At 41.6% G+C, this 12,386-nt stretch overlaps 1 protein-coding gene across 1 annotated transcript in view; it reads left to right on the forward strand.

Moving 5' to 3' along the window:
* The first annotated feature begins 5,778 nt into the window (after nucleotides 1–5,778).
* cyb5r3 (cytochrome b5 reductase 3) overlaps nucleotides 5,779–12,386 on the forward strand; it is a 33,722-nt gene continuing 27,114 nt past the window's right edge. Inside the window, exons 1-4 of the mRNA XM_084338452.1 lie at nucleotides 5,779–5,930; nucleotides 8,965–9,090; nucleotides 9,231–9,303; nucleotides 10,059–10,165. Of these exons, the coding sequence (XP_084194578.1) occupies nucleotides 5,910–5,930; nucleotides 8,965–9,090; nucleotides 9,231–9,303; nucleotides 10,059–10,165 (327 nt within the window). The 5' untranslated portion in view covers nucleotides 5,779–5,909. The remainder of the gene's footprint in view (nucleotides 5,931–8,964; nucleotides 9,091–9,230; nucleotides 9,304–10,058; nucleotides 10,166–12,386) is intronic.

The raw sequence follows: 12,386 nt of genomic DNA on the forward strand, positions 1-12,386 counted from the left end.
CTACTACTACTACTACTACTACTACTACTCCCACTACTGCTACTACTACTACTACTACTACTACTACTACTACTACTACTACTACTACTACTACTACTATTATTATACTACTGCTACTACTACTATTACTATACTACTACTACTACTACTACTACTACTACTACTGCTACTACTACTACTATTATACTACTGCTACTACTACTATTACTATACTACTACTACTACTACTACTACTACTACTACTACTACTACTATATATCATATAGTATCATTATATAATTAATATCAATGTAATGAATGAAAACTTTATTTAACAGATTGCAGAATGGGTACAATACAGTACGGCTCAATACACACAATTGTTAACACATTGACCACCAATCACGTTGTACGACGGGTTTTATGGTCATGCGAATTCTGCCAAACCACGGCGTACAACGTTATTGAGATCATATTTAATTTTTTCGCCATGGTATTCATAATTCCGCCACCCAGCCTCGGCTGATACAGTGGGAGCCTGCACAACAGTGCAACGCTTCAATACCGTCGCCTGGTGAATGATCGGGCGAGTTACAACCAGAAATGGATCTGGTGATCTCGGTGCATCTGGGAAATCCGTCCGGCAGTCACATATCGTTGCGGGACTCTAGACACACATCCGTGTATATGGATCACTGCCATAACTCAATAATCGATATGATTTGGGCGTTTATTGCGCCATACAAACCGGAAATGGATCTAGTCGATCAACGTCAAATAATTGGGATCTTTTTCCTCCAGTCTCATCGGCGAACGGTAAGAGGACAGTAACGTTACTTTCAGCTTGATTGTTTATTCTTTTCAATGCAAACCGCTCTGATCAATATATCACCCATACTACATAAAGCATTTACTGACGATCACGGAATTATAAATGACCCCCCCCCCCCCCCCCCCCCCTTTCATCCGCGCATGATGAGTCATAACGTTTAGGATCGTATTCAGTTGGATTTTTTAATATAGCGTGTATCCAGGCACGTTGGAACTTTAAATCGGCAGGGGGTGCGGCCTATCTGAGATTTCTTTTTCAGAACGCCGTGAGAGGAACGTTCGTTGTTTAGAATGGCTTTGAAATAAGTTATTTCTAATGACCCTTTAACTGAAAATGACGTGAGACGTGAGGCAAACGAGAAGAACATAATAATTATTTTATTTTGACTTTTCAAGCCTGAAGAAATAAAAACAAACAAACCTCACTTGAACTTCTGAATACCTCACTTGGCTCCATCTCCAAGTCTGTATGACACATTTCTATTATGGGTTAGCTTCAATGTTAGAGTGAATGCATCTCCTACAACGACTCTGTCGCCCCAAAATTAAGACGTTACACAGCTGATACCAATTGTATTATCAATGCACGGCTAATTAAGTGTTTTATACTACACCGATGGTTGGGGACCTCTGCTCCGTTAGGCACAAGTTTATAGACTTTCGGAGTGCGTATAATATATATATATTATATATACACTATTATTCAATGAGACTGCCAGCCAGCTCTTGCTCGACGGAGAAATACAATTTCAATTGTGACGAGAGAAGATCATCTCCCGATTCAGATACAATTGGACACAAACGGTTCCAAAGATATTAATGTTTTGCGGCAAATTTTCACCCCGCGATGGATTTGGGTGCGTCTATGGAACAACACTATGAATTGAAAATGGGGGACCCTGATGTAAACAAGACAAACGTCTTTCTCTGGTCTGCATCTCCTTAATTGTGTGTATTGAGCTGTACTGTATTGTACCCATTCTGCAATCTGTTAAATAAAGTTTGCATCCATTCATTCTCATCTCCTCTCTCATCTGTGCGTCTCCTCTCCGACACCCGAGACAGCAGGGAGGCGTCTATATTAAAGCCAGCCCAAGAGTGCTTCCGCATTCGCCTGATTGGCCCCGGTAACGCAATGCAATGCGCATTTTCTTTTTTCCACTCACTCGCGGAAATGGAATACATTATCCAAACGAGGACCAGATTCACTCATAACGCCATAACGTTATTTCGCGAGCCCAGCTGTCAGAAACTGTACATTGTAAAGTTAACACAGCCCCAGCTGTCAACTGTACAGTAACGTTATGTTATTTCTGGCGTTTTATTCATAACAAACATTGACGCGATTCCGCCAAACACATATGTAATGGTTTTGCTATGCATAGAATAACAGAACAGATTGACAGGTGGTGACAAAGCACTGGGCATTTATTTAAAAAGCTGTCAACTACTTTGTAACGTTATGTTATTTCGGGCATTCATAACGTTATTTCACGCGACTGTACATTGTAACGTTAACACAGCCCAGAAATAACATAACGTTACAAAGTACAGTTGACAGCTGGGCTGTGTTAACGTTACAATGTACAGTCGCGCGAAATAACGTTATGAATGCCCGAAATAACATAACGTTACAAAGTACAGTTGACAGCTTTTTAAATAAATGCCCAGTGCTTTGTCACCACCTGTCAATCTGTTATGTTATTCTATGCATAGCAAAACCTATTAACACTTTAACTGCCGAAAACGCCGGAACTCGTCATTCCCCGCCATGCTCAAGTTGCCGAGGACGCCGTAACTCGTCTTTGATATCAATATTTCAAAAATCTGTGATCGAAATCATATTTCCGTTCCGGAGCCTTGACACACACTGCTGATCTCCTCTCAACCCTCTAGCGGTTCAAGAGCGCCATCTGGTGGCCGATCGGCAGATCGAAACCGGATGTCAACTTTGACCCGGCAGGACTCACTCCATATGGGGTCCGGGCACTCGCTAATGTTAGAGAGACTCAGTCTTCACACAGTGAACATCGATCGGTGCAAATAACTCGAAAAAACAACATGATTTGGACGTATATACTATTATACAACCTGGAAATAGATTGGGCATTTCAACATCCCATAATCGAAAACTGTCTACTCCACGCTGATCGCCCAACGGCCCGAGGAGACTGGGGTGAGTTTTAGCGTGTAGTATTACCGTGTTCGATACTAACTGCTATGATGAACATATGACCCACATTAGATTAATGGTATAACGTTGCCCACGGAATTATAAACGCCCCCTCGCCCATCCGGTCAACATCAGATGACGTGTAGTAAATTCTAGAAGTACGTCCAGTTGAAATTTTTGATCTCGCACAGATTCCTACCAAACTGTATTTGATCATCAATATAATGCATTTGGGGCTATAAATCACGTTCTGGAGAAAGCTGCAGAAAGAGATGAAAACATACTTATACTTTAGACCATATTTTAGTATGAATATGTGAATGAAAAAGTTTAACGTTGCTACACCATGAACAATACATATAGGACATTGAATGGGCCCTAATAATGGCAATCTAGCAATAGAATTTAAAAAGTTATAGCCCTGCAAAGAAGGGGAACTTCTCCATGTTAAATAGAGCTGGCAAGGGATGGTATATCATGAATTTAACCTTGGGCAATCAAAGTGTTAATATTACATATGTGTTGGCGGAATTGCGTCAATGTTTGTTATGAATAAAACTTATATATATGTTACAGTATATAAAAATACAGTTTTTACTTTTGTGCAGTAACTGAAGCTGCCACTAGGGGGTGCTGCCGCACCTGCCGCACCCCCTGTTCCAACGTGCCTGCGTGTATCGCGAATAAACTGCAATCGATAATCTATATTATGCGTTTAGGCCTATAACTTGCGTTCTAGGAATTACTGCAGAAAACGATAAAAACATACTTATATTCTAGACGGTATTTTCGTATGAATCTATGAATGAAAAAGTATAACGTTCCTACACCCTGAACGATAGATAATTGATGTTGAATGGGCCATAGTAATGTCAATTTAGCAATACAATTTAACAAGTTATAGCCCTGCAAAGAAGGTGAACATCTCCATAGGCTTAGACTGGTGGCAGTGATCATACATTGATGGATAGAAGCGTGGCAGGGAATGGGTTAAGGGGATGCAGACCAGAGAAAGACGTTTGTCTTGTTTACATCAGGGTCCCCCATTTTCATTTCATATTGACATTTATGACATACTCAACATACATGACATTTATGGCATAGGGACATATAGGTATTTAGTACTGATACATTTGTGAAATATTTGTAAAATAAATTAACAATTATAAACCCACATATACAATGTTAATATCAACATACAGTAATACTTAAACTACTACTACTATGTCATTAACTTGTCTTGAAATGGTTCAGGGTTATTTGAAATGCACCCTGTGAATGACAGATGTGCAGTGAAGGTTTAGGAAGATGACTACGTACTTACTGCTGCAAAATGATGGCATGCATTGCTGTTTTAATTTTTTATGTATATTATTAGCAGAGTTTACTCTGCTGGAATGACAATAACACTAACATTTTTCAATAATGATTGTATAGAAATAAATCCCGTTTGTTCTCTCTGAGTATCATGGTGTCACACAAGTCATTGCTGCCATCTAGAGGTTTTAAAAGGAAACAACAGAATGGCCGGCCCTGATGTTCAGACTCCAAACTGAATTAGTATTGTGGTGGAACCGGACTCATCAATGATATCGTAGACATATCTTCTGTTCAAAATAGGTTTAATAGTAAAAACATTAATACGAATTACGTGTGGGTTTAATTAGCTTTGGCTGAGAGGGGTGCTCTCCTCTGGCCAGCTGTAGCTCTCATCTAGGTGTGCACTGGCTAAGCTATTGTTTGTTTGGTGTGTGTGTGTGTGTGTGTGTGTGTGTGTGTGTGTGTGTGTGTGCGCACGTGTGTGTGTGTGCACGTGTGTGCACGTGTGTGTGTGTGTGTGTGTGTGTGTGTGTGTGCACGTGTGTGTGTGTGTGTGTGTGTGTGTGTGTGTGTGTGCGTGCATGCGTGTGTGTGTGTGTTTGGGGGCGAGGGGGGGGGGGGGTATTTATGTATAATATTCTACATTTTCCGTTTCAGATTCATTGGATGTTAATGAATTCACATTAAATAATGTGAATTATTAAAGAGGACGGTAACATCATTCCCTCAGAAATGGCGAGTTTCTGGGATAAATCACACCACAAAATGAATGTGTCTATAATAATAATAATAATAATAATAATAATAATAATAATAATAATAATAATACATTTTATTTATAAAGCGCTTTTCAAAAACCCAAATACGCTGACAATGAGCAAAACAAATGAACAGAGAAACAAAGAACCACAGGAATAAGCAACAGTATGAATAGTTACGCAGGACATAAAACCACGGTAACAGTAACAGATACAGAGTCCAGTAGGGGAGCAGTCAGGAGGCCAGTGAAGACATGTCCAGTCTCTGAATCACATCCACTGTTTGTAATGATAATCAAAATACTCATATATGATAACAACCCATTTGAAAACAGAAGTTGATTGTCTGATCGTGTTCAATGTAACAGTACTGCATATCTGTCATAAATGTCATCATTAGTTTAGATTAGATGATTAGATTCCATTTGTATATGTGTATCTGTATATTGTGTATGTCATAAATGTCACTATGAATTGAAAATGGGGGACCCTGATGTAAACAAGACGAAAGTCTTTCTCTGCCTCTGGTCTGCATTCCCTTAACACTATCTGTTAATAAAGATTTCAATCAATCAATCAATCAATCAATCAATCAATTCCAAGTAGAGCAGATCATGTCTCCAAATGCTTTTATTTTGAAGGTCGTGGTCAACTTTTAAGCTGAAACAAATCCAGGCTCGCAATGCGGAAGTAGACGCGTGTGGCTGCGCGCGCACAGCTAGTTTGTTTGACAGCTCACCGTTTGGCAACAACGTTACTTGGGGCGAGAAGACTCAGACCGCGGCTCGTTCTGCACACTACTATAATAATAATAACTTTATACTACTTCTACAGAGTCCGACACGAAGATGCTGTCCTACATCATTGGTGTGAGTATATAACTCGTCAAAATGAGAAGGCGTTCGTGTTGCCATTGCCGTGTCGTAGCTAAATTAACGTTTGCTAACAAATGTCACTTGTCCACAGTCACTTGCTCCTCGATAGGAGACCAACCCGTGTTGACCCTGAAGCACTGGTTCTGACCGAACCGTTCGTTCTACAAGAATCACAGAGACGTGTCAAAGGTGCTCCCAGCTGCACGAGGGTCTCGGACAGAGATACGGGATGGTTTGACAGCTCGGCGTTGCTGATAAACACTTTAAATATTGTTTTATAAACTGGTCAACGCTGCATTATTTCCGGCGTTGGGTGCACGATGCGCATGCGCTGTGATCACAACCAGGCAGCCAACGCCGGAAATAATGCAGCGTTGACCGGTTTATAAAACAATATTTAACATGTTTATCAGCAACGCAGAGCTGTCAAACCATCCCGTATCTCTGTCCGAGACCCTCCTGCAGCTGGGAGCACCTTTGAAACATCTCTGTGATTCTTGTAGAACGAACTGTTCGGTCAGAACCAGTCCTTCAGGGTCAACATGGGTTGGTTTCCTATCGAGGAGCGAGTGACTGTGGCTCCACTCGGTGCAGCACAGTCACGGAGGAGGTTGACTCACCGCCATATGACTCATGTTCTCCTAGTTATTCAGGCAGAATGACTCATGCTTTTGGAATTGGCATGGCAACGCTCCCAGCGACTTCCATCAAGCAGTGGTTGTTAGTTAGTTAGTTAGTAGACGCAGTGGTTGTTAGATGAGTAACAAGGTGTCTGTTAAGTGTTGACGACAAACGTCTTTCTCTGGTCTGCATCCCCTTAACAATTGTATGTATTGAGCCGTACTGTATTGTACCCATTCTGCAATCTGATAAAGTTTTCATTCATTCATTCACGACCTGCACCTCCACCAGTCGTGAGACCGAGCCGAACAACTGTTTAAGCATTTAATTAATAAAAGTATTTGAAACTAGAAACACATTTCACACTAATAACAACATCTCAAACACCCGAGCTAGCTAGCGTAACATAATGCATAACTTGCATCCCCTGCATCCCCCCCAATCGTGTTTGCGTGCTAGAGGCACCACACCGTCGGTGCTTTCCCCATAGACCAAAATGATCAGCAATGGCAGTAATATAATTTCCGGTTTGATAATTGCGCCTACAAAATAAAAGCGGCCAAGTCTGCATTCAATTCATTTCACTGAACAGTGACACTTGATTTCTCAAACTATTCACAATGTTATTCCTCCACACACTAATGGTCCTGCTGGGTCTGTGACAGTTTTACACAGTCTACTACTATTGGCCACTGCATTCCTTGTTTTTTGTCTACATGGTAATTTCCAGACATAATGGATAAATGCATGTTCAGGGCTTGACATTAAGGCTTGTCCTATTGTCCAGGACAAGTAAAGTAGGCTATGTCTGTTTTTGGTATAGCTTTCTACTGAACGCACAGAGAGGAATTGTTCTCAATGAATTGACAGTGATAATAGCCAATATGTCAATATTTATAGGAAAATAGGAATTGGCAAACGTTACCAATTAGGAACTATGCATATCAATGGTGGGAACCTTGGTGTTGTCCTCGACGACCAGTTGAACTTCTCTGCTCACATCGCAGCGACAACCAGAACCTGCCGATTCCTCCTGAGCAACGTCAGAAGGATCCGCCCCTTCCTGACAAGAGAAGCCACCCAACTGCTCGTCCAATCAACGGTCATCTCCCGCCTCGACTACTGCAACGCACTGCTCGCTGGCCTCCCGGCCGCGTGAATACTTTCCCTAAGGTGGTTGTCCTTCCGCGTTCGGTTTGCGCAATCTGATTGGCCACTGACGTTTCTGGTCATGTGACATGTGCGCCAATCGTGAGATGGCAAGTTCTCCGCCAATTTCCGGGTCTAACAGCCTGCAAACTACCTAACGCCTAGTTTATCACTGGTTATAAGCTTAGGCGACTCTTTCAAAGTTGGTTAAGGTTAGAGTTTGGAATCAGGGCTGGCGTTCTATCGCCCTGCTCTAAGACTAACTCTAACCTTAACCAACTTCGAGTGCCTAAGCTTAACCAGTGAAAGAACTTGCCGTCACACGATTGGCCGCACATGTCACATGACCAGAAACGTCAGTGGCCAATCGGATCCCGCAAACCGACAACCACCTTAGGGAAAGTATTCATGCCTCCCGGCCACTGCCACCAAGCCTCTTCAAAACGCAGCGGCCCGCCTGATCTCAAACCTACCGAAGTCGGCCCATGTCACCCCACTTCTTAGGGACCTGCACTGGCTCCCCATTGCTGCACGAATCCGCTTCTAGGCCCTCAACCTGGCAAAGGGAACTGCTCCCGCCTACCTCCGGTCATGGTCTCTAACTACACACCCTCAAGACCCCTCCGCTCTGCATCTTCTGGCCGCCTCAGACCTACTCCTATCCGAGCTCCGGGAGGGTCATCAAAGAGAAGCCGCCTATTCTCAGTCCTTGTCCCACAATGGTGGAACGAACTGCATTGGCTTAAAAATAACAACCAGTGTGGAGACAAATGGAAGACTGTTACTAAGTGGTGCTCACCATGCGAGAATGATGTAGACTGGTAGCACTGTATATAATATTTAAATGCTTTTGATTTAAGACCTTTACTTTGAAAATTCCTTGACCGGAAATTCAAACACGTCTGCTATGGGCTTGACAGCCATGCTGTACACAAACTGCATTGAGCTAGCGTTAGCGGTGCTACTGATACACTAGAGTTTCAAGTTTCAAGTTTCTTTAATAGTTGTCATACAGAAGTACAGAATACTTTTATACAAAATGCTTCTTACTGTCAGTCCTTGTGATAAAACAGTGTTTTCCCATAAGTGAATATTCAGTATCTTGGGTAAACCCAGAGCCTAATAACCAGCCTTCCCCAGGGAGCCTAATAACACACCTGTTTTTATTGATGCACTACCTCATCCACTCTTAGTTCAATCAAGGTGATATTATCCATTTGAATGTGCTCATTTGCAGTTTTCTTTAACTTAATCACAGCTTCTTCGTAGCGGGATCGACGGCATCATCAACCTGGTCTTCAGACTTTTGTTTGGGAAGAGGAAACCAGCCATCACTCTAGAGGACCCCAGCATCAAGTACGCCCTGCGGCTGCTGGACAAACAGGTACCAACACCGTTTTAATGTACAGTGGAACTGGGAATACATTATTTTTTACTTAATCTTATTGTTTTTATGGTTCATTGGATCTGCGTTGGACTGTGTGTGTGTGTGTGTGCTCATTGATTTGCTTGCTTCTTTTCCAGATTGTCAGCCATGACACAAGGAAGTTTCGCTTCGCTCTGCGCTCCCCAGAACAGGTGCTTGGCCTCCCTGTTGGTTAGTTTATTTTATTTAAATCTTTTTTTACATGTATTCATTAATTTACTCGTGTTGGGTCCCATTGAAATTCAAATATCTTTTTCAAGAGAGACTGGGCCAAGAAGGGCATCAGCAGCACATGCAGCTCCACACACAATACAACATACGTGCACCAATCAAATGTATGAATTTAAACATTTAGTGTGTAATGCGCAAGTAATTCTATGTACTTCTTTCGTGTAACGTCAGAGGTCCAACTCCGTATCTTGTAGCCATGCCCTTAACTCTGGTCCCACATCAAAGAGGCTGGCTTGTATGTATGTAGTATGGCCAGTTATAGCTAGCCACTGAATTACTTAATGTAACATTGTTCCCTCATAAATGGCGAATCTCTGGGATAAATGACACCATAACATGGATGTGTCTAGATTAGCTGACCAGTGAAGATATGTTAAGTCTCTGAATCACATCCACTGTTTGTAATGATAATCAAAATACTCTTATATGATAAATAACACACCCATTTGCAAACGTAACGGACTGAATTAAACCAAAAAGTGCAACACAACATACGTGCTTGGAGAAAAATACAAATGATCAATTAAAACATTTTGTATGTAGTGTTTGTAATACTATGTACTGATATCTATGTATGTAGTGTGGCCAGTTATAGCCACTGTGTTTTAATAAACATTTAGACATGACCAACTTAAGATAAACAGCTACTGTTAATGGGATCATTGCTCATTGTTTAATCTATCCTGTCGTTCCAGGGCAGCACATCTACCTCTCTGCGAGGATAGATGGGAAGTTGGTGGTGCGTCCGTACACCCCGGTGTCCAGCGATGACGACGTGGGCTATGTGGACCTGGTGGTGAAGGTACAGAGACCAGAGACGACATGTTGTTTTACATTAGAGTGGATTCAAATGTATTGCCGTTATACAGTACAACGAAAAGGAGTCTGGCATCCAACCAGAGTGCAAATGTAACAGTAAAGTGCAACAGCAATACCTAATGTACAGGTGATTTATATAAAACTACAGTATATAATTGGTAATAGTGCTAATCAGATGTATGTACAGTGTATGTATAGTATTATTATGTACAGTGATAAAGGTATAAAGACACTATGGTAGTAAGTCATACGGTATAGTAAGAGTAGGTAAGGGATATGTATAGATATAGTATCTACAGGTATGTAAAAATGATTATATGCAGGTATATTCAGACATATATGGAAATATATATACAGTAAATATATATATATATATATAATAGAGTTATATGGGTAGACTATAGTTTGAGGTCAATAGTTATCATTACAGTGTAAGGCATTGAAAGTAGGGATGTCCCGATCCGATCACGTGATTTTCCGAAGATCGGGATTGACATGTTTTAGTTCAACAAACATGACCATGTTCACGTCTTAAACTCATACTGAGGCCTTAGTTTTGGGTTTAAATTGCATATCATCATTCATTTATTTATTGTCACACAGAGCAGAAGAATTTTGCCAAAACAAACGCATTTCCTTTGATTTAATTATACATCAAATGATTTATGTCAAGGATGAGGGACATCCACTAGTTGCAGAACTTGCAGTCACCTGATTTTTACAGACGATGGCGCCATTGCTCTCATGAAGCACCAGGTTGTAGGCAGAGTTTTTAGATTACTCCGGTTGCAATGCCTCGCTTGAATGAAGTTAACTTTTCACCTGGATAACGTCAACATTCAGGGTGAATGTAATGTGAGAAATTGGGATAAACATTTTTTTTTTTTTTTTTTTATTAATTTTTTGATCGGATCAGGAAAGAGAGAGAGAGAGAGGTCAGAGTTTGTACAGTATGAGAGAGAGAGAGAGAGGTCAGAGTTTGTACAGTATGAGAGAGAGAGAGAGAGAGGTCAGAGTTTGTACAGTATGAGAGAGAGAGAGAGAGAGAGAGAGAGAGGGGTCAGAGTTTGTACAGTATGAGAGAGAGAGAGAGAGAGAGAGAGAGAGGTCAGAGTTTGTACAGTATGAGAGAGAGAGAGAGAGGTCAGAGTTTGTACAGTATGAGAGAGAGAGAGAGAGAGGTCAGAGTTTGTACAGTATGAGAGAGAGAGAGAGAGATAGGTCAGAGTTTGTACAGTATGAGAGAGAGAGATGGAGAGAGATAGGTCAGAGTTTGTACAGTATGAGAGAGAGAGATGGAGAGAGATGGGTCAGAGTTTGTACAGTATGAGAGAGAGAGAGAGAGGTCAGAGTTTGTACAGTATGAGAGAGAGAGAGAGGTCAGAGTTTGTACAGTATGAGAGAGAGAGAGAGGTCAGAGTTTGTACAGTATGAGAGAGAGAGAGAGGTCAGAGTTTGTACAGTATGAGAGAGAGAGAGAGAGAGAGGTCAGAGTTTGTACAGTATGAGAGAGAGAGAGAGGTCAGAGTTTGTACAGTATGAGAGAGAGAGAGAGAGGTCAGAGTTTGTACAGTATGAGAGAGAGAGAGAGAGAGAGAGAGAGAGAGACGGAGAGAGGTCAGAGTTTGTATAGTATGAGAGATAGAGATAGAGAGAGAGAGAGAGAGAGACGGAGAGAGGTCAGAGTTTGTACAGTATGAGAGAGAGAGAGAGAGGTCAGAGTTTGTACAGTATGAGAGAGAGAGAGGTCAGAGTTTGTACAGTATGAGAGAGAGAGAGAGGTCAGAGTTTGTACAGTATGAGAGAGAGAGAGAGAGAGAGGTCAGAGTTTGTACAGTATGAGAGAGAGAGAGAGGTCAGAGTTTGTACAGTATGAGAGAGAGAGAGAGAGAGAGAGAGAGGTCAGAGTTTGTACAGTAAGAGAGAGAGAGAGGTCAGAGTTTGTACAGTAAGAGAGAGAGAGAGAGAGAGAGGTCAGAGTTTGTACAGTAAGAGAGAGAGAGAGAGAGAGGTCAGAGTTTGTACAGTATGAGAGAGAGAGAGAGAGGTCAGAGTTTGTACAGTAAGAGAGCGAGAGAGAGAGGTCAGAGTTTGTACAGTATGAGAGAGAGAGAGAGAGAGAGAGAGAGAGAGAGGTCAGAGTTTGTACAGTATGAGAGAGAGGTCAGAGTTTGTACAGTATGAGAGAGAGGTCAGAGTTTGTA

The sequence above is a fragment of the Notolepis coatsorum genome, assembly GCF_963971535.1.
Source record: "Notolepis coatsorum genome assembly, contig: SUPER_15_unloc_1, whole genome shotgun sequence".
Lineage (NCBI taxonomy): Eukaryota > Metazoa > Chordata > Actinopteri > Aulopiformes > Paralepididae > Notolepis > Notolepis coatsorum.